Below are 21563 nucleotides of genomic sequence, written 5' to 3' on the forward strand. Positions count from 1 at the left end.
GAACTAATAATGTTGTCGGTGTATAGGTCAATTATTGAACAAAATTGCTTCATAATGCGATAGATACTCTGCCGATTAATTAAAATATATTATATAAAATTGGAGAGCGATCTTCTAAGTCGAGTCACAATTAGGGAAAAGAAAATAATAGCTTAAAACATGATTTGTATTTGAAGTATTAATAGCCTTATGCCAAGCGAATATCCCGACTAAAACTATTATTTATTTTTGCAGATTATTCATTGTGTTTACAGATAATGTGACTAAAAAAATATTAAACTATATTCATCATAAACAAATATATTCTATTTATGTAACCTTGCCTTGCCGCGCTTTGCTCGTTTATACAAGATTCATATCTAAATATCCAAATTCATTCAATTTTTTTTTCTTCCTCTATAAACAATTTTATGAGAATTGGAGATAAGCGGTGTCTCAATGATTAAAACATTCGACTATAAAGATGTGCTAAACAATAGCAATAAAATGATGACGATGGATTACACATTATTTGAATATCGTTATAACCTTTCACCTTTTCTTTTTGATCGAAGTTTTGTCAGTCATATTATAATTAGTAAACCGTACGTCCAATCAATTCAAATTAAAAAAAGATCACGCTCAATGTATTTGAACTTTGTGAACTTGAAATTTTTGATATATTTGGAACGTAAAGTCGATGAAGCCAGTTCCAAGTTTCTCTTAGTACAGGACAAGGTGCCTTCAACCATGTACAAGCGCATAAAAATGTTTATATCAGATCAGTGTAACTAGGTGTAGCTATATAAACCGCTGCTGCTTTTGGTTGATTTTGTAATTGTATAAAGTGTATGAGTGTAATTCCTATTAATTATCACACTTAAATCATAATATTTACTATAGCAACTAAACTTGCAATAACCACCAAATAAAAGATCGTAATTTCCGATGTCAGCCTTGTATAAAATATTAATTTAAATTAACACTATTATATTATATTCCAAATAACAATCAGTATGAAATACCAAACTCTAATTATAATAAAATGCATGTCCTGTTTATATCTCTTCGTTTCTCATGTAGGCAACACTTACAAAGGAAATAAGGATGTTTATAAGAATAAAATGAAAGATAATATTAATATGAAAGATTTATTCAAATAACATTACTATAAAAATATTATAACCTTATTATCTTACATACTATTGCCCAGTCCACTTATATAAAACGTGCTAACGACTCAAACTTTACACTCATTTACAATACAATTTCAACACAATAAACGCAATTATCCAATATTTTTTAAATAAAAAAAATATGGTCTTTAGTATGTATAAAATATGAAATAATAAATCAGTCGACTACGTATTATGATTTGCATCACAAAGTTCTTTGAACTGCGCCGTCTTTTGTATCGTTATTTTGGGTTTGTCGTAAACCTCAATGAGTTTATGAATAATTACATTCAACAAAACCACTTGTAATTATAACTTTCAAGTGTTGTAACATAACTTGTGCTTTAACCCTGGTTAATCCCAGAAAATAATTTATATATATATATATTTAGCCACGAATAAATAAAGTTTAAGTTGCTTTTGAATCTGTGTTTATAACATTAATAATAAGTTATCAAAATGTTGTAACCCCGCTATAATGCGTTCACGTAGGTACGTAATGTCACAAGAAATATTTCATCGTAACTACAATTGTTGAACATTTACATTTCAAAGCTAAAAATTAGGCTAGATGAATAATCAAAATATGAAGTTTTAACTCCATACATCAGCAGAATATTTCTTCATAGACTCAAGTTTCTTGAGGAATTGTGCCGCTTCGGCCTCCGTACGACCTCCCTTTTCTCTCACAGCCCTCAGCACAATATTACGGACGTCTACAGCCATATTTTTAGCGTCACTGAAAATAAAACAATATCCAATATTATATAACATAATTATAGCATCGCATGCTCTTCGCATACATATGTTGTTGTCGTGTACTTATCACAATAAAATGCCAACGTAATCATGATTCGACAAAAATTTTACGTCATTTATTTAAATGGAAATAACGCCTTTTATAAACGGTCTAGTGAATAAATTAATTTGTTATCGACAATGATACACTGCTATCGTATTGAGGGTCTTAAGAAAACTTTTTTTTTCATTGAAAAATTAACATGTGGCGCTTGCTTCGTCATTTTAAATATTAATTTGAATGTTAATTATGCATATTTTTATATTTACTATAAAAAATAGATAAATTATTTTTAATGCATTCCTTGAAAAGTATCTTATTAACTAGCTTTCTACACGAGGCGTAGGCCGTGTAGCGGACGAAAAGATGCACGGCTCATATGGGATTTTCGAAATAAAACTGTACTATACTATGCTAAATTTCATCCACTTCAGTGGTTTGGGCGTCCGTTGTGAAGGAGAGATAGACAAGTCGACAGAGTTACTTTCATATTAATATTAGGGATTAATATAAATACCCGCAAATATAGAAATGTCCGTTTCTCTTTCCGAGGACATCCCAGATTTGATCCAGGTTCTTCTCCAGCATGTGAGTGACGTATATCTTCTCGGCCTGGTCTCTCGAGAACGCTACATTGAGTATGACGTCACCATTTTTTTCATACTCCTCCAATTCCTGTTATTTCAATGTTATTTAAATCATTGCATTTCATACTATTTGGTGTCAATTATATGTAAATTAAAACATGAAACTAATCGATCAATATTTTAACACATTCCAGGGAAATTAAGTAAGATATGATTAAATTATTTGTGTGAATTGTATATTTTATTTATTCATACGGTATGTATACACTGACATTGAAATGTGTAAAATATGTACCTCTTGGTAAAGATAGTCCTGATCCCGATGCCTGCAGCCGAAGTAAAGGATGGTGTCTCCGACTTCTTTGCCATTTTGACGAGCGAAAGAGCGTTCCTGCAGGAAACCTCGGAATGGAGCCAGCCCAGTACCGGGACCGACCATCAGTATCGGGGTTTGAGTTTGCAATGGTAACCTGTGTACAAACCATGAATTTAACAGTTATTATTCAATTACACCAAACATTTATATGTCTCAATATTACTCTCGTATAAATAAATGTACATATAAACTTTATTTAATTTAGTGTCGGACTATTAGTGGTCGAACACGGAAACTTACGCGAAGGTTAAATTGCGTAATCCTATGCAATCTTCAGAATAAACTAAAAGGCCATAGTGTATTTACATCTGTATGTTCATCGAATACCAAATTGCTGAGCGTTACAAATTGAACAATTCCTCGTGTTTTTTATAAAAGTGACATTATCGCGGGGCAAATTTGTATTCGATATAAATTGCAGGAAATCAAAATATTTTATCTTTTATCACGTGAAAATGACTTGACTGATATTGACATAATATATGTATAGAACGAACAGAATTGATATCACTGAGATTTTTATCAACATCTAATAATATCTTTGATACGAACGTTCTTTAGTCGTATGTGTACAGAGCTAAAAGAATCTTTTGGAATTTGAAAGTCACCAAACTAAAATAAGGGTTGCCAATTAAGTCACCTTTGCTTCAGAAATTTCGGAACGAAGCTATCGATCCGATTTTAAGGAAACTCCCTAATTTTCAAAACTTTAAATCATTTATTATTTATAGTTATGCTTGAACAGACAATAATCAGGTAGTTTAAGTTATTGGATGGGATAGGCAAAATTATTATAAATAAGGGAACATCTTAACCGCATCAAAACACGCTCAACGATCTGTCGCTACATTGAAAAGATTAACGTACAAAATGGCGATGTTTTTCGCCACGCGCCGAAAGATTCTTGTAGCTCTAATAAATTTACTTTTACATTCTTCTCAAAAATAATTTATATAAAAACTAATGCACAGATATAACTATAATTAATCAACCTAATCAGTTTTATAAGCTTTTTATCACACGTATCTTAATATTGCTGTTTAAATAATGTACGAACCAAGGGCGCCCTTAATGAACTGTAAACACGCGGAAGGTTAAAGATAACAATAGCTTTTAAGTGTTCATTATTTTATTTCAATATATATAGTTAAATGAATAAAGGATAATTTTGTTTGTGATTCTTCGCTTAGTATCTAAAGTCCTTTATCCAATCGGAGAACGTAAACATCGTGTCGATGACCAATTGATATAGATATACACTTCAGTAGTACTAGCAACAACACATTAATTTAGCTGAGTAGCAAAAATGCTACTGTTATTATTACAACTAATACAATTATGCAATTCTGACTATTATCCAAACAAATCAAATTCCAGTTTGACGTGGAGGATTACCTGAACTGCGACTTCCTGATGTACACAGGCACTCGTGGCAGCGGTTTGCCCGGCTCGGGCTTGTTCTCCGCCAGCCAAGTGGTCGCCACGCCCTTGTTGACGCGCCCCGTCGACGTCTCGTACTGCACCACCACCGCCGTCACGTGCACCGTCTCCGGGTACAGCTGCACGACACACGACGTTATACCGACTTACACACACCCCAAATTTCTAATACAACCCTAACCTTCAACTACGAGACTTGGCCGAAGCCGTCACATCTTGCCCCTAACTGATGAGGCTTTCGGGACATCCGTTCTGTCAGACCGTTCCTTACGTAGGTGGTCGTTACCGTTTTAAGAGAGATTGCTCTTTTTAATCTATGGCAAAATCGAAGCGTTGTTACTGAAAAGCTTTACTTAGGCCACCTAATCGTACATATCGTGGAATTTTATTCATCTTTTCAACATAAAATAATCAAAGTTCAGATCATAATGAACGAAATTGTCCGCAAACACAAATAAAAATCTATATTTGCGAAACCTCTTCTTTTTTTGAATTCGGTCAAAAATCTGTTCAGCTGTTTTTACAAGATGAGTCATGTAAAAATTCATTATCATTTTATTGATTATCAGGGTATATACTATTCAATATTATTACTACATAGTATAAAAGAGTCGAAAAGAAAGTCGTAAAGAAGTCGCTTTCAAAAATTTTGATGGGTTTGTTTCCATAGATAGAGAGATTAAAGAGGAAGGTTTATATGTATATAACTACTTCGAATTTAACGCTTACGAAGACGCGGGCAAACGAGTTAGTTATTTTATTTACCTTTAGAAGGGTGGTAGGTGCATAACGTTTCACGTACGACAAAAAATAATAATTGATTACTAAAAACACCAAAAATTTAAATTGGCCAAAAATTATACAGATGACTTAGAAGATAATATGATATAATTTCAACGTGATTACACTCCTACAGAAGATCGCAGGGTTTGTTTACAACAATCTTGCAAATGGAGCATGATTAAACAAAATTTCAATTGTGTCTGTCATCCATAGAAACACCTTTATGTTTTGCGTAAGCGCTGATTTGTGTTTCTTATCATCGAAAAAAAAAAAGAAATATCACTGACTACGTCCGCGATCTCTATGATTTGCGGGGAGGAAGCAGGGGCATAGGATCCTTATTATTATTAAAAAAAAATAATGCTGTGAAAAATACACTTCCTTTATACACAACCAAATAAATAAGCAGGAAGTAAAGATTTAAATTTTATGTATATTTATATATATTTTCCCGTGACTACGCCCATAATAAATATATGTGAAAATCATTTAGTAAAATATTATTCTATCTTCTTATTGTTCGAAAAATATACCATACAACTTACTTTAGGACTCGATGAAATGGAATAGTATCTTGGTTGGAGGCGAGGTAGCAGTTCGCAAATATGGTCAAGCGGTGGTTTGCATGACTTAATATCCTCCAAAATGTGTACGATGTTTCTACAGCTGTCTACTACAAATGATTGGTACAATGCTTTGCCTTCTTGCGAGTTTGTTGCCATGAGAAGTAGTTTCTTCTTATCCTATACAAACAATGACATTACATAACTGTTTTAGAGGTCAATTAGTATCAAGTATCTTTATTTAAGAATTCAAGTAAAATATAATATTAAACACTTATTAAATACTTGAATGTATGTGTGCTCTAAAATAAATATGTATATACATATGATTTAAATGTTGACATTTAAATTTTAAATCTATAATCATAGACTGAGGTTGAGCCAATTACAATTTATTGTTACTATAAAGCTAACTTTCTGTGATTAGCTTTTTACAAACAACCAATTAATTTCGTATAAAAATTCTATATTATGGTTGCTAACAGCTAGCTAATAGCTATCTTATTGGACATTATTTAATTTGGACAAAAAACGCATTACTCTTTGCCTTACAGTTAGTTATAAGGGTATTCTAGTAGTATTAAAAATTTCTAAAGTAGGACTGGGATAACATTCAATGCAATTTATAGGACCATCCAAAAGAATATTTAAAGACAATTGGTACCCAATAGTACCATAATTTTTGCATGATACATTCAGAAACTCGCACATATATGAGCATAAAACTGCACTTTAATATTTAAATTACAAGATAAATTACGTACCTCTTCATTTGAGCAGTACTCTACAAGTTCACGTAGAATATGTGTGCGCGGCAATGCTGTTATTTCTAAATAGTGAGAGAGTGCAGTACGGTATGAGGTTGGGCATGGGAATGGATTCTTTTTGGTGCTCTCTTGGTCGGTATTAATGAGCGAAAAGACTTCATCCAGATCTGCACCAGTCAATTCTCCTAATCTAATTACTAAGTTTTCATCATTAATGGGATACACAGCCACATGATCACCTGTAAATATGACAATAAATGAATGTTTATGTTGACAAACAATTCAGCATTTGTAGAATAGACATAACTATTAGAGATATGATAACCACAAATTATAATTTGGTTTGAACACAAAGAAAAGTAATGACCATTAGATGATGTGTATGTATTGAGATAAATAAAAACATGAACAAACCTGCTTCATATCGCATTTTAGAATCTGAAATATCCAGTTCAACATGTAGACATGATCGGTCTCCACCCTTGTGCAATTCTCTGTTAACCTTAATTTGAGCTAGGAATGGATTCTTAGCATCGTAAGGCCTAAAAATGGAATCAATATTAAGAAAAGATATTTAATTATTTACCATACATTATGTAAAAAATACATCATGTATTTATTATGAATTCAAAATATAAATAATTCCTTCAGCCTTCAGGTGTTTTTGTTTAAAATAAATAATTGTAAAAGAAAGAAAATGAAGTTTTTCTTATTCTTTGCTAGACGCTTGTATATAAAAATTCCTGTTTCTTTTATCCCAAGCAAGCAATTAATAAATGATAAACGGGATAAACAATACCCTATCACCCAAGTCAGCTCATACCCCCTCTGTATACCAAATTTCATCAAAATCCATTAAGTAGTTTCTGCAAGATTGATACACAAACATTCAAACAAATAAACTTTTATAATATTAGTGTGATTTTTTGCACATACCTATATAAAGTTTGCACAAGTTATTCATTTCTTGTACAAAAGTATGCATATTTGTAATTAAATTATATTAAAATTACTTACGGCCTTTGAACTTGCAATGAATGTAGTCTAGAAATTTCACCAGTAAATATTTCATTGCTTGCTATTTCACCAGGGGCATGAGTTACAAGATGGAATTGTCTCAATAATTCTTCTTCACCAGTGCTTTCAATATTATACTTTTCACAAACAGCAGGCCAGAACTTTTCTTTCCAAGTAATGAAATCATCTTCAATGCTAAAATTTAAACATGACATTATTTTACAAATTCATGTTTGATGATCAATAGGATTGACATACTTACTAATCAACATTATTACTTACTTTGCATCATCATCACCGAGCCCCAACTCATATACTCTTGTAGCGCCCAATTCTTCAAGACGTTTGTCTATATAAATTGCAACTGAATTAAAATGTTCATATGTTTTATTGCCAAGTCCAAACACCTAAAATGGTATAAATTGTTAAGTACCAAATGACAGATTTGAGGCATAAAATTTTTATTATAAATTATTTAAATATTCAATTACCAATTATATGAGCATCATACCATGTGCTTTAGTTTAGGTGGAAATATATATTTTCTGTTGAATAATTTTGTAAAAAAGCGAGGTTTGTTTTTAATAACCTGCATGGAAATATTTGCAAAAGATACGAACATTTTGCTAACTTAAATGTATTTTCTTACATGTTTATCTAATGGGAATTAGTAAGACTAATTATACTAAAAAACAGTATATTGTTATATAATTGTCTATAATATGTAGCGAATTATAGAATATTTTGTCCGTAAGATATAATAACCTACTCACTTTATTTAACACTAGTCATAAATTATAAATACACTCTATATGACACACGTCAAGTTGACAGCAGAACGATATATCCATAGAGGATCTGTCATTAGTGAACGACTTGAAACAGAACGATTGAGGCAACTAGTTTAAATATCATGCGTCACACTTTGTATTACATTGATCTTTGAAATCCTGTTGAATTCCACTGCATGACGTGGACTTAAAAACGTAAGCATGAATCTTAAAACACGCTTACACGAGGAAAACTAGAAGTGTTATTTACTGCAGTATTATGGTATCAGTAGCATAAATTAATATGAAATAGTATTAAGTATACTTATGATTTAGTATATATCACGTAAGTACAGGCTATGTGCTATAAGCATAGATGAAGAATCATAATAGATATATTTCTTTATCAATATCACATAGTTTGAAGTATTACAATCATCATCATTATATTATACTAAATAGATAACTAATCTTTGTCGTAATTTAAAGCTAAAGCAGTTTCATGTTTTAACTACAAGTAGGTATGATTTTACGTATTGTACGTAGGTAACTGATAAGTACACAATATGTGCGCAAAAGATAAATATTATATTAACATGTTATATAATTAAGACTTCAGACCTGCGAATATATTTACATTTGTCATAAGTAAATATAATATATTGCCTGACCACCGATCCATACAGGTAACGGGAGGATAAATATCTATGTAGGTTTTATGGTAAAATAAATACTTGGGGGGATATTTGTCTCAAAATTGGTAAAAATGTCCATAGTGCCTCCTATCTTCAAAAACAAAGAAACGAACAAAATACGTAGTCCACGCGAGCGAAACTGCGGCTACCTTTTTTATGAAACTTTATAGCTCCCAAATAATAAATAAAATTAGACACATAAACGCATTTTGTCTGATACTTCTTTATTCGATATTAATTAGATATAGGTAGGTAGAACGACTAAGTTGACCTTAAATACAACTGCTAAATAAGCAAGTATGCTAAGTAATAGTACATAATAAATAACGATACACGTACATTAAACTTGCATATTTCCCTAGTTATAAATTTAAAAGATCTTATTTCGTTTTATAAGATAAAGCATTGTAATTGAGATAATGCAAGTAACTACGTTTACTTGAACACCTGTAAATGTATGTATATAATTTTATGATATAATATTCAGCGTATGTGAAATTATCAAACAATAAAAATATTCACTGTTGAAGTTGCAACAGTCCCCTTTTCCAGTCTTAGCCCCTCAGCGTTGGTGCGTCAATTGAATAATAATATAATAACTCTTGCGTGATCCAAAGATTGATATTGTATAATGAAATAACCACTTAATACGCAAAATATATGAATATACTGTGAAATATTGAGAAAAGGACAAAAACACAATAATAGCTTATTATGAATAAAAATTAACGTACTCATTATTATATGAGCTAAAAATAGAATTTTGTTCCGTTTTTAGAAATATTTGAATTGAAGTCGATTTGATAAACAAAGAAAACAATAACTTCTACTTACAGCGTAATTTAATCCTGTCAAATCTGGGTCTCCATTCTTTAACCATTCATAGAAGTCCATAGCATTATCTGTGGGGTCACCTTCACCGTACGTCGCTACACAAAAAACGGCAAGAGAATTTGGTATATCCTTCAATTTCGTTAGCTCTTCCTAAAAGGAAAATAATAAAGCATGATTACATTCTACTCTGACGCTTGTTTAAATTGTGATCGTATAATGAATTTGTTATTATTTATTATAATACTTAAGTACAAATATTAACATCAACAGCACTGATTCAATTTCAATTTCACATTTTTCAATTATAAAATAACATAAAACATGAAATCTTGTACAAACCATATCGCACTCTTCTGGATCTGCGACCATTCCCTTCATTTTGTATCGTATGCCTTCCTTGGCAAGTCGGCCCGCAAACTCCTCACCAGTTCCCGTCTGTGACCCATAAAATACTACAAGACTTCTACCAGAAGATTGTAGCTTCTTTATAAAAGAGTTCTCTGTAACTTGTATTGCTCCAGCTGGCCTAGAACAAAAATTTCCATGTTTAAAACTTTTGCAAAAAGATAGACATGTTATATTATATTTGAAATAGAATAAAAATTTCACAGAGAATTTAGCATTTCCAGGAATACTAAAGTGAATTGTATTTATGTAAGTGTTCGTTACAACCAGTAAATATCTAAATATAATGATATACGTATCTAAAAAATTAGTGTACTAGTTATCTCAAAAATCATTAATATCACAGCATAAAAGATATCACGCATCATGTGTCATCATAGATTAAACTAAATTTATACAAAATTCGCGCTACGTCATAGTCATAAGCATCTGTAAAATTTTGCTCAGTAATGTGAGAATTTATATATGTATAAGACTTTACACAATTAAGTATGATGATGAATGATTAATTGATTTTAATCTATAATTCAACTTTTATTTGATTAAAAGTTACCTGTTACTTTCATTAATCCGATAATGCCGTCGAGAAAGAAAATGTAATATACACATTATATACTTGCTGTTTTTGTCTAAGTTTGTGCAATAAAGCATTATAAATAAAATAAATAAATAAGTATATGAATTAAAGTTAAAAATTTATGATGTTCTTACACCAATTTAAGTGCAAATTTAATGGTAAATTAGTATTACATAAAACTTAAGTTTAAGGTTATGTTGCACGTCCCTTTATAATCTTATACAAATTATAATTGAATAAAAAACCAGGTTTGAATAATAATCGCTGTTAATAATATAATTTATATTCATCAGAAGTTGACCGTGTCTGCAGTAAGCAAGGCCGAAAGAGGGAAATCAAATACAGTTTCTGAAGGCCTTCCGTAATTTTAATAAAGCAGCCATCGCCTAAGTTATGAATTAAAACAATAAACGGTCAAGGCATTTTTTTGGTGTACCTAAATTTTATAAAAAAGGATAAGATGAAAAAAACTTAAGTTTCTTGTTTCTCTGTATCAAATACATTACCTTAGTAATCATAACACGAGACCATAATAAGAATATGTGTCTCAATAAAAAATGAAAATAAATTTATGATATAAATGGAAAACATTTTTTTTATGATTCTTATAACTTCTGAACAGATTCAATATAATTCAAATCATATTTATTATGTAGTTTGAAACAAAAAATACTAGTTTTTGTTACTATATTTTTTGCCAACATGACGTATCTTGAAGGATATTTTGTAATCAACGAAATTTTATATTAAGCATGTTGTATGTAGATTTATAAAGTTCACAAAGACATTTATCGTATAAATATGTAACATACAATAAAATGGTTTATTATAATAAAGTGAATAATTCCCCCGTTACAGTATTTAGGCACAGACATATAATCTTTGATACCTTGCAAAAACTATGATTAAGGAAATGATGAAACAAAAAAGGCAAGGATTTTAGATTATTCAAAACATCTATTCTAAATTGTAAATAAGTCCTGTAGTGTAAATTAATCAAGGCCAACTGTGTATCTATACTAATAGTATAATGAGGTACAGTTTGTGAATTCGTAAGTTTATGACGTTGTAGGGAATGTCAGGAACTACTGGTCCGATTTTTTCTCCGTGATTTGTGCGTGATCCGTGAGGACGAGTATATAAGTAGCAGGGGAGAGCCGGAGCGCATCCCCAGTCTTTAAATTAACGAAATACGAATGAATATTTTTGCACAGGTATGATTAATTCTTATTTATATTCGAAATGGGGAATGTGCTTTTCTATATTTCTCTCACGCCGCAACGAAACTATTATATTATTTGATTTTTATGTCTGAAGATATTTAGGAGGCTTGAAAGTGACATAGACTACATTTTTCTGTGGGGGAAATATCTCATAGGAATTTCCATTGACGACGCGGGCGAAGCTGCGGACGAAGACTAACTAGTTATCAGTGTAATATGTAATATAATTCGTATTTCAAGGTTGCAGTATTCATATTATGTAGGTACTTACTCATTGTGCGAAAAAAATGAACGTTTTTTATTTACTAACAAATATTATCGTACCTATTTGTGGTTTAAAAAAATGCTTCCTAGTCGGATTGTATTTCTTTGGACAATGTAAAATATCCAACAGCCGAGTAAAATATATTAATAAAAGTAAATTATATTAAAACTTGTTACTTTTTGCCTTAAACGGTGAAGACCTTGATCCTAATTCCAAATTCAAACAGCAAAAAAAACACATCGACAGACTTTACGTTCTATAAAAAAACAGCACATATTATCAAACGACTATCTGTTGTGATTGGTACAAAATAGTGATGTAGTTTATCTGGTTTGTTCTTCTGGAATCAACTCGAATGCAGTTATTAATTTAATAATGGAAAATATAAAATACCTACTACTAATTATATAAAATACCTACTAAAATATTACGGACATAGGCATAGGTAACAAAAATTCATTGGAAACAATTGGTACGTTTATATGTAAGAGTAGCGTAACGTGTGATTAGTAAAATAGACCTTTTGAGCCAATAAAATAGGCTTTTAAAAAACAACAGCCGTCGATTATGATGGTTAGGCTATTAAGGGGCAAGGGTTGTTAAAGTACAGACGATGAGAAAAAAGGAAACCACTGGGTAAGGAAAAGGTTACGGGCCTATTTCGGCTTCCCAAAACACAGTAGAATTCGCATTCTACTATTATACATTATAGGTACGCTATATACAGCAAATAAATTAAACTTAATGTCTATGTCCATGATGACAAATTTTACGAACTAGATAGAACAAAAGATTAAAGAGTACGATATATTAAACCTTATCGATTAATGGAAATACCAGACGTCATTATTCAAATTTCATGAATACGCGGGAATTATCCTTATGCAATAGGGATATACGAATATTTGCGTTCGAACAATTATCATCCTCGAGGCTGACGACTATTCCTTCACTAAAATTATGACGGCGGAAATACCATTCTAAATATATTGCGCCGTTTTATCTTTATCGAAAACGCCTGTTTTAATTTATTTAGTTTTCGATCATTCACAAAAATTAGTAAATATGTAATATAATTTATTTTAACCCTTTTTTTATAAATTTATTTTCATGGTTACCTGTTATTCACGATAAATTTTAAAAAGAATCGAGCTTTGTATATACGCCAAATACATATATTTTAAATTTTCACCCCAATACATATATTTAAATCGGTCCACTCAGTTTTTGTGTAAAAACATTACACGAATGTAAAAAAATACAAAAAAAGAATTATTTCCTCTTTATAACATTATTTTAGAAAATTGGACCATTGTAACTATGCGGAAAACAGCTGTTTCATGTTTCCGATTTTTTTTTTGTTTCTCTGTTTATTTGTTTCGATTAAATTAATTCGTTCGATTTTTTTCGATTGATTTAATATTAGTTTATATATACCTGAGTTAAGTTGTTTGCTTTCCTCGAGTTTTCCACCTGGGAATATCCAGCGGCAAGTTACGAGTGAATTTTCAACAAAGAATTGAATAAGTCTAGCGTAGAAATAAACATGTAAAAGGATATTTAAAAGTGAAACGGCATTTCAAAATTTATTGATATCAGACAAGAGACCCTTGAAAGTGATTATTCCTTGATAACCCTTGGGTGTTGTGTGACGGAACTGATTGTCATCGTTAAAATAGAAATGCTTATTACATCGATTGTGTCCTTGTAACTAACTCGTCAGTAGTTACTTGTGAGTGTTAAGTATTAAAATAGTTATACATATATGTTACGTAGTTACTTATGAGTATTTTAAAGTACCACTTTAAAGATATTATAACAATATTGTTGTTTATTTTTATCGGATTCATATAAATGTATCAATTAAAAAGTTAAGTATTCGTCGTATGGCAGAAAATTCCAGCTTATTATCATAAAAAGAGTGATAAATTGATAATTGGAAATTGGTTAATTATTATTAATAAGCAAACAGTTAACGGTTTATTATTTAATGTATTGTAATTTAGTTAAAATAAAATACTAAGATTACATGAAGTGTTATTATAAAAAATAAGGACTATAATAGAATAATGATTTCATTAAATCCTTTGATTTCAAATACTCGTCAATAATAATTGGAATAATCTTTATAGCTATCTAATAGCAATATTAATATAATCATTAGATATATACAAGGAAAAATATAAATTAATTACGCACAGATAATACATAAGAAGATAATTTTTTTTTCCACAAAAGTAAAAATACAATAAGACTTCGAACATAATAACCACAATGTAGGTTTTGAGTGTGTGAGGGGAAAACGATTCGGCACGAATTGGGCCAGGTCGTACCGGGGAAGGTAGGTACCACACCCCAACAAAAGATCAGTATGCAATAGTAGCATGCAGTCTTTTGTTCGGTGAATGGGGAAGCCGGAGGTCCGTATCCTTTTCCTAACCTTTATCAGTCCATTCTATTATTCCCGTCCACAATCTTTTCACAACCTTTACCACTGAAAAGCGGCACTAACCCTTTGGAAATGCTCATGGTGATCGCTTACTATCAGGCGAACCACCAGCTCCGTTTCTGCTATTACATAATGAGGTAGTTTAATAGAATAAAAGTGAAGAATGTTTTAAAATCTATGCATCGTTATTTATATACATACGTCCTTGCTACTTAAATATCTGTTTAAGAGACATTTTAAATAATTACCTCGTCAAGGTTCTGTATATATGCCTTTTAACTGACTTCAAGTTGGAGGTTTCTTAATTCGACTGATATATATTACATATTAGAGTCTATGTCCATAATATATAAATATATTACATACAAGCTGACTCGGCAAACGCTGTTGTGCCCTACTCTTATCATTTAGGTGTATGAAAACAGACGTTAGCCTATTCTCAGACCTGCCGTTCGTATCTTTAAACAATTGCGTATCGTGACAATTTTTCTGTCTGAAAATAGTAATTCGAACATTCATTTATTGTGAGCGATTTTTTTCCATGATCGTATTGAGCCTTATGCATTAAAATACATTATTAATAAATACATTATCAATTTTCTATGTAAAGCGATCATGAAATTTGTTGTTTGCACTATTTCAAAATTTCAAACATATTTAGAGAAAAAATTGTTGAGTATGTAGATTTCCCCATTTAATAATAAATACAGCACTGTCATTATTTTATCAGTTTATATAATGATAGTCAAAATGATAATTAAGCAAATCTCAAATGAATAGAATTATTCATTAGTCATTACATATCAAACCTATTATCAGTAAGACTGATAACTTAATGGACTCGTCATTTATTGTTTCCTAATCCCTAGCATTGAATTTTTCACCAACTCAATAATTCTTAATGCGAGTTAAGTGGAAAGGAGAACAAATATTATGAGGATATCTTTAGTATGAATGAGTATTTGTCCTACATTCTACGATATAACTAGGATATGTATCAATTTGCGACTTCACTTGCCTGGTACCTCGTCTGGTATCCGGATAGATAGATCATAGAAGTCGGTAATACCCACTTTTATCCATATAAGTGCATTATGTCACATTTCATCAAATTCCAATGAGCGGAATCATGAGTCTGCGTGAAATAGTCATACATCTACCGATCCTCACAAACTTCCCTATTTATATTATTAGAGCAGTCGAATTCCGTTATGCAAAATATGAAACACGTGTACAATTGTCTGATTAGGTACGTATATTGCATTGTTATTCTAATAATCGCGAGTTCTCGTAATGATAATTAAAAACAAACAACCCTTTTCTTAATGTATATCTTAATGAAACCGCAATTATTATTAATACAATGTTTTGTCAGCGTAGGTACATCTTAGTGAAGATATTCCATATCATTTAAAGAAAAAAAAACGCGAGAAATTTGTAAATTAATTTTCTGATAGGTTCCACCCGCGGCTTCGCTTGCGTGGACTACAAAATTTTGAACGTCAAAGAGCTAATACGACATTTTTTACGGCTAGTGATGATATGTAACTCATCAACTGTTTTTACAGCAAAAATCTATTTAAAAACCTCTTATCTCATTTATAAAGACTAGAAAACCTTATCCAATGACATGTCATTTAATTACAAACACGTAAATTTAATTTTTTATCCCCCTTACATGAAGTCCTTATACTATAGTATTTCTTTATACTGTACATTTTGATTGAATTATAATGCGAGCGTGTAATCTATTCGCGACAAAAATCAACGTGATTTCGTGTTTTTTCAAGAGTAATATCGAAATGATTTTAACAGATTATTTTTATATAAAATGTGATCACACGCAATCCTTTGCTTAGAGGGCGTTCACTAAAGCGTGAGGTTTTTTTCAAGCATAGTTTTTCAATCCATGTGAGGTTACAACAAATAAACAAAGCAATTATGAAGACTTGATGCTTACAAAAAAATATTTTTATTATATTCGGTGCCTTTACAAAAAAGAAATTGTCAGTTGGTTGTCTTGTGTTCCGGAACTTAGTGACTGACCGGAATACCTAAACCTAAAATAAAATTTGCTATAACTGTATTTAGTTGTCAAATGTTACTAATACAGGATATCCTAAGATGAATAAATATATTTATTTCGTAATGCTTACAAATATATTTAGTTATTTCGCTGAAAACACCTATTGCGAGAGAAACGCTTCAATGCCTATGTAGTTTTAATGAAAAGGAACTGTATCACATAGGAAAAATTTTATGGTCACCCTATTACTAACTCCTCTGTAGTCTGTAGTAACTCTTTCGCTCGACTCACTTTTCAGCCGCGTTTGACCATGCTGATAAGTATTTTTGAAAAAATTATGACATTAGTGCTTGGTTACGTCGTCGGAAAAAAATATAGGAATATTCCTAACAAAATTCTAATATCGTAAGATAATCCATTTAACATATTGTTATTGTTCAATGCATACTCTTTTAACATAAAAAATGTTTTTTTCTACATATGATCACACAAAAAAGGGAACAAACTTCCCTTTTTTGTTTTATTATGTGTTTTAAATAAAGTGTACTATATTATATTGTATAAATACGTAGTTACTAAATAAACCGCAACATATACCACAAAAAATCATTAACTTTGACTTTTTACAATGCGAACAACTGTGGGTGGGCATATTATGCAGTTTGATTGTAAGAATGAGAAGCATTTAATTAATATGCTCTAGATAGGATGGTTGACTGAATAAAATATAATAAAGTGTAGTCCATTAATGGTTGTTTAGGGTCATAAAGGTCACAAATAAGTATCTCGGTGTCGTTGTCATTGAATCTAAAGTTAACGGACAATTTATAAAACAAGTTGCTTACCTACATACTAGTTAATGTCTGTACCTACTGTACATGCACACTATATATTGCATTTTTCTACTAGAAACTTATCACACGTAATATTATGTAGGTAGTTAAAAAGCGTAATGAGTTGTCGGCGATAACATTAAATATATGCAAAAGGTAGAAGAAACAATATCATAGGGTAGAACCTTCCTAGTGTTGGTATTTATATTGAATTATAAACGATTACCAAAACTTTACTGTGGCTCAATAATATGATTTGGATGAATGTAACTGATTTTACTTACTGAATTGAATATTTGCTCAGAAGTAAATCATCTGTTTTGTTTTCTTTTTTGGAACTGTATAGCCACCAAGCTGCTGCCCCAAATAAGATGATAAGCATTATTATGTCGAATGTGCTAAATAGCGATCCACTCACAGCGGCCGCGGCCGCTGCCTCCTTTATTAGATCTTGTGTATTATCAGACATTTTAAAGTTTTTTTCTTCTCTTCGCAGTTCTTTTTTATCACTTGACAACACAAGGTCACCTGCAGGGGTTACTTTATACGAAAACGATTCAACTTAACACATTCGATTAACAACGTACATACGGTAACGTTACCTAAACTACACTGACTGAATGCGTGACTGGAACAAGTTTACGAATACGAGCTCAACGCAGAACTCGTATTCGCTCGCGGCCCGACTCTTTTGGCGATGGTGATGGAAAATCAGCGAATGAACGAAACGAATAAGAGTGAGCGAGAGGTCAAGAGTGCTGAAATGACTGCGCTGGTTCGTGTTTAGTTAAAAACTTGAAATGGAAATAAGTTAATGACATGCAATCCAACGTAACTAAGTCCATACGTTGAGACTGCGTACGTGAGCTCTTCTTTATATAGGGAGTTGATTAACGTTATTGGTAGAATTTATGTCATATTGTATTATGTACTTTGATACTAGTATTTTAGATATTATCTCTCAGTCTCTGGGTCTGGTCTCACATACTGTTATAGCTTTACATTTATTTTTGCAATGGTTTATATCGCTATTATTTTCTGATAAGTTCTTTTGTTCGATACTTTTATTTTGTGTTTTTTGTTTACATTATTTTCTCCTTAGTTATTTTATATCTTATCTTTAAGTCAAAGTACCAGCTGCCTCTAAAATAAATTCGATAAACAGCTGCAGCCTGCTATCGAACTACAGTTTTCAAAAAAATATTAAAACATATAATTTATGAATCTGATAAAAGTAATTATGTAGCTTAATTAGGTATGTAATCATATATTTTGCATTTTGCTATGATAACGTGGATTGTAAGAATGATGAGACATTAAATATATATATATATATATATATTAAACAATGAATTCCAAAACAAAACTGTAAATTTTCAGATCATATCTAAATGCATTAAAATTTCTTTCATCTATAATATAATGATATGTGGGTTCCCAATAGGTATCTTATTGGATATGGTATAGATATCCTATTAGAATCTAATATCCATTTGCTTTGTCAAGGAGCAATGCATACAATAGATAAAATAACTGCAGTGTAACACAAGTTAAGAATAAGATTTTAGAAATGAACTGACCCATAAATATAAATATATTATATAACTTTGAGCCGTTTGTTTAAAATAACTACGGCAGAAAAACACAGCGAGGAAAAAACACGTCGCCCTCTACTTTAATATGTACATATTATGATGGGTGACGCAATAGGGGTCAGCAACTCAAGGTGAGGGACAGCTGTTTGTTGCTTCTAAAGTGTAGTATGCATTAAGAATTTTAATACTTAAGTGATCTTTGCTTAAGTAAATTGTAATAATTCCTTTTTGTATAAATATAACAGAAGAAAATATAAAAGAAAAATCGTCTCAAACATCCCGATTATAAAACAACTTATAATCTCAGCTATTCTTATGTAAATTGAACTCTACCGATAAAAAACTAACAAAGTCCTCTCTTTCATTTTTATACTTTAAAGTACCTACCGACTCAATCTCTTAAAAGATAAAGTTTAGTTTATTCCTTGTTTAGTTTATACTTAATAAAATATATTGAAAACATTAGTATATCTCAATTATATACCTCAATACCAATATTTTAAACATCCATACCTACTGTATATTAACCAACTTTTCTAGAATTTTTTTTATAAAAACCTCAGAAAAAAATATTTACGTCACAAGCCGGATCATAATTAATTCAATGTTAATTCAAGTTTATCGACGCCGTTGATGCTTGTGTTTATTGCTTTACCGATTTCTTTTATTTTCTTCGGGGATAATGGAACGTCTCCCAGGGACTTCGATCCAAAATAACCCCCTATGTATAGCAATAGTTAGTGGTTCTAGAAATATTAGCTAATTTAAGCATTTTTTTAATCACGTTGTCGGAAAAAATTTGAAAATACAGACTAGGTCGTAGAACTAGTTTTGAAAGACGTGCAAAGATTTGCTTCAAAAATTACGAGAGAAATTGGCTATTGTACGGATATATTTTCAACCTTGTCGAATAATGATAAAAAAAACCTGTTTAGAAGATCGACTCAATAATCACAATATTAGGTGTACCAATACTACCTTCTTGATTTCCTTGTTTCGCTTCGCAAAAAATTCAGATAATTGGGTAGGTAAGCGTAAGTCATAACTAGTTAGTTTGAGTTGTATCAAAATGTAATGTATGAATTATATTGTATAAAATTTTATTGATTAATCAAGCCTCTCCCAGTGCAGAGAGAGAGTGCAATGCCTGCAGAAGTAGCTGCAGAAGTAGAAGATTTTCGCCATGGCTAACAAATGTTGGGTATTTTATTACAATAATTATTGAAAAAGGTAATTATCATATTATGGGATATATTAGCGAGCCGTACCATCCTTTTCTCGAAGCAAGTCAGACTATTTTTGACCCGTCGCATAGCTTCGTTGGGATCTTTACATATATAAAACAGTAAAAAACTGTTTGTGTACATTGAATATATTAAAAATTATTGATTGAAAGTATTTAAAACGGTAAGTAATAGAGCATGTATTCAAAAAAAAATTGTGCCTGACTGTTTGTTTGTACAATTTCCGAAGCTACTGGACGGATTTGAATAATTTTTTTTGTTGTATATCAATTAAGTGGTACACCGGATATGGAACTCCAAGAGTCCAACAGTAATTTAACATGTACGTGAATGATGTCTTAGTAGACATTGTTCAGTCTGATTGGAATTTTCTGTTGACTTATAATCATCAAAATGTGGAACATTTGATATCGAAACCAAAGATATCTACAGAAATTCGGAAAGAAAAATATTATATCTATATACCTTAAGCCTCATTTTATTGAATGCCTATATATATGCCAATTGTTCACGTTCACAGTTCAAGCGGACGAAGTCGCGGGCACCAGCTAGTAATAACAAATAATCATAATAATGCTTAACATGAAATTGATCATGAACAATTAAATTTTACCTTCGACATTTGAATTGATTATGAATCGAAATATCTTTATCTTTATTATTTTTAGCTGTGTAATAACACTCATGCTCTCAATAGAGAACAAACTTTATCGTACCGAAGTACGATAATGATTCTGCAAATCATTCAAACATTAAATAATATTTTATTTAATTTAAACGTTACTTAAACATTATTATTGTGGGAGTCGAGCACGCTTCGGCACGAATTGGGCCATTGGGCATTGGGCAGTTAGCACCGGGGATCTACCACAGCCCCACAGAAAACCGGCGTGAAATAATAGCATGCTATTGTGTTTCGTACGGTGAGTGGGGGAGCCGGAGGCCTACATCCTTTTCCTCATCCTTCCCAATCTATTCCTTTATTGCACTCGTCAAGCCTTTCCTGATTTAAGGTCGGCAAACCATTTGAAGAGGCGTAAGGTCTGCAATTGGCCTTATGCCTGTCCAATTGTTCATAAGCGCCAGTAATTTCTTAAATGTAAAAGTTGTTAAAAATCTAATTTTGTTCAGACAGCCTACTATAGTATTCAAGAAATTAAT

At 31.1% G+C, this 21563-nt stretch overlaps 1 protein-coding gene across 1 annotated transcript; it reads right to left on the reverse strand.

The window, feature by feature from the left end:
* Nucleotides 1-1480: 1480 nt before the first annotated feature.
* Nucleotides 1481-18215, reverse strand: LOC119835346 (NADPH--cytochrome P450 reductase). The gene is made up of 12 exons (XM_038360110.1): nucleotides 17848-18215; nucleotides 10125-10311; nucleotides 9786-9935; nucleotides 7769-7893; nucleotides 7487-7681; nucleotides 6884-7011; nucleotides 6467-6708; nucleotides 5685-5882; nucleotides 4312-4475; nucleotides 2836-3010; nucleotides 2471-2628; nucleotides 1481-1893 (listed from the first exon to the last, which is right to left on the reverse strand). Exons 1-12 carry the CDS (start codon nucleotides 18030-18032, stop codon nucleotides 1749-1751), a joined length of 2052 nt encoding a protein of 683 aa, XP_038216038.1. The 5' UTR covers nucleotides 18033-18215; the 3' UTR covers nucleotides 1481-1748.
* Between the last annotated feature and the right edge of the window lie 3348 nt (nucleotides 18216-21563).

Source organism: Zerene cesonia, chromosome 20 (genome assembly GCF_012273895.1).
Source record: "Zerene cesonia ecotype Mississippi chromosome 20, Zerene_cesonia_1.1, whole genome shotgun sequence".
Classification (NCBI taxonomy): domain Eukaryota; kingdom Metazoa; phylum Arthropoda; class Insecta; order Lepidoptera; family Pieridae; genus Zerene; species Zerene cesonia.

Coding starts and splice junctions, on each gene's coding strand:
- LOC119835346 (XM_038360110.1), bottom strand. CDS start 18,032: ATGTCTGATAATACACAAGATCTAATAAAGGAGGCAGCGGCCGCGGCC. Junction 7,012..7,486: donor TCATTGCAAGTTCAAAGGCC/GTAAGTAATTTT, acceptor TTCCATTTTTAG/GCCTTACGATGCTAAGAATC. Junction 6,709..6,883: donor TAAAATGCGATATGAAGCAG/GTTTGTTCATGT, acceptor TCATATTTACAG/GTGATCATGTGGCTGTGTAT.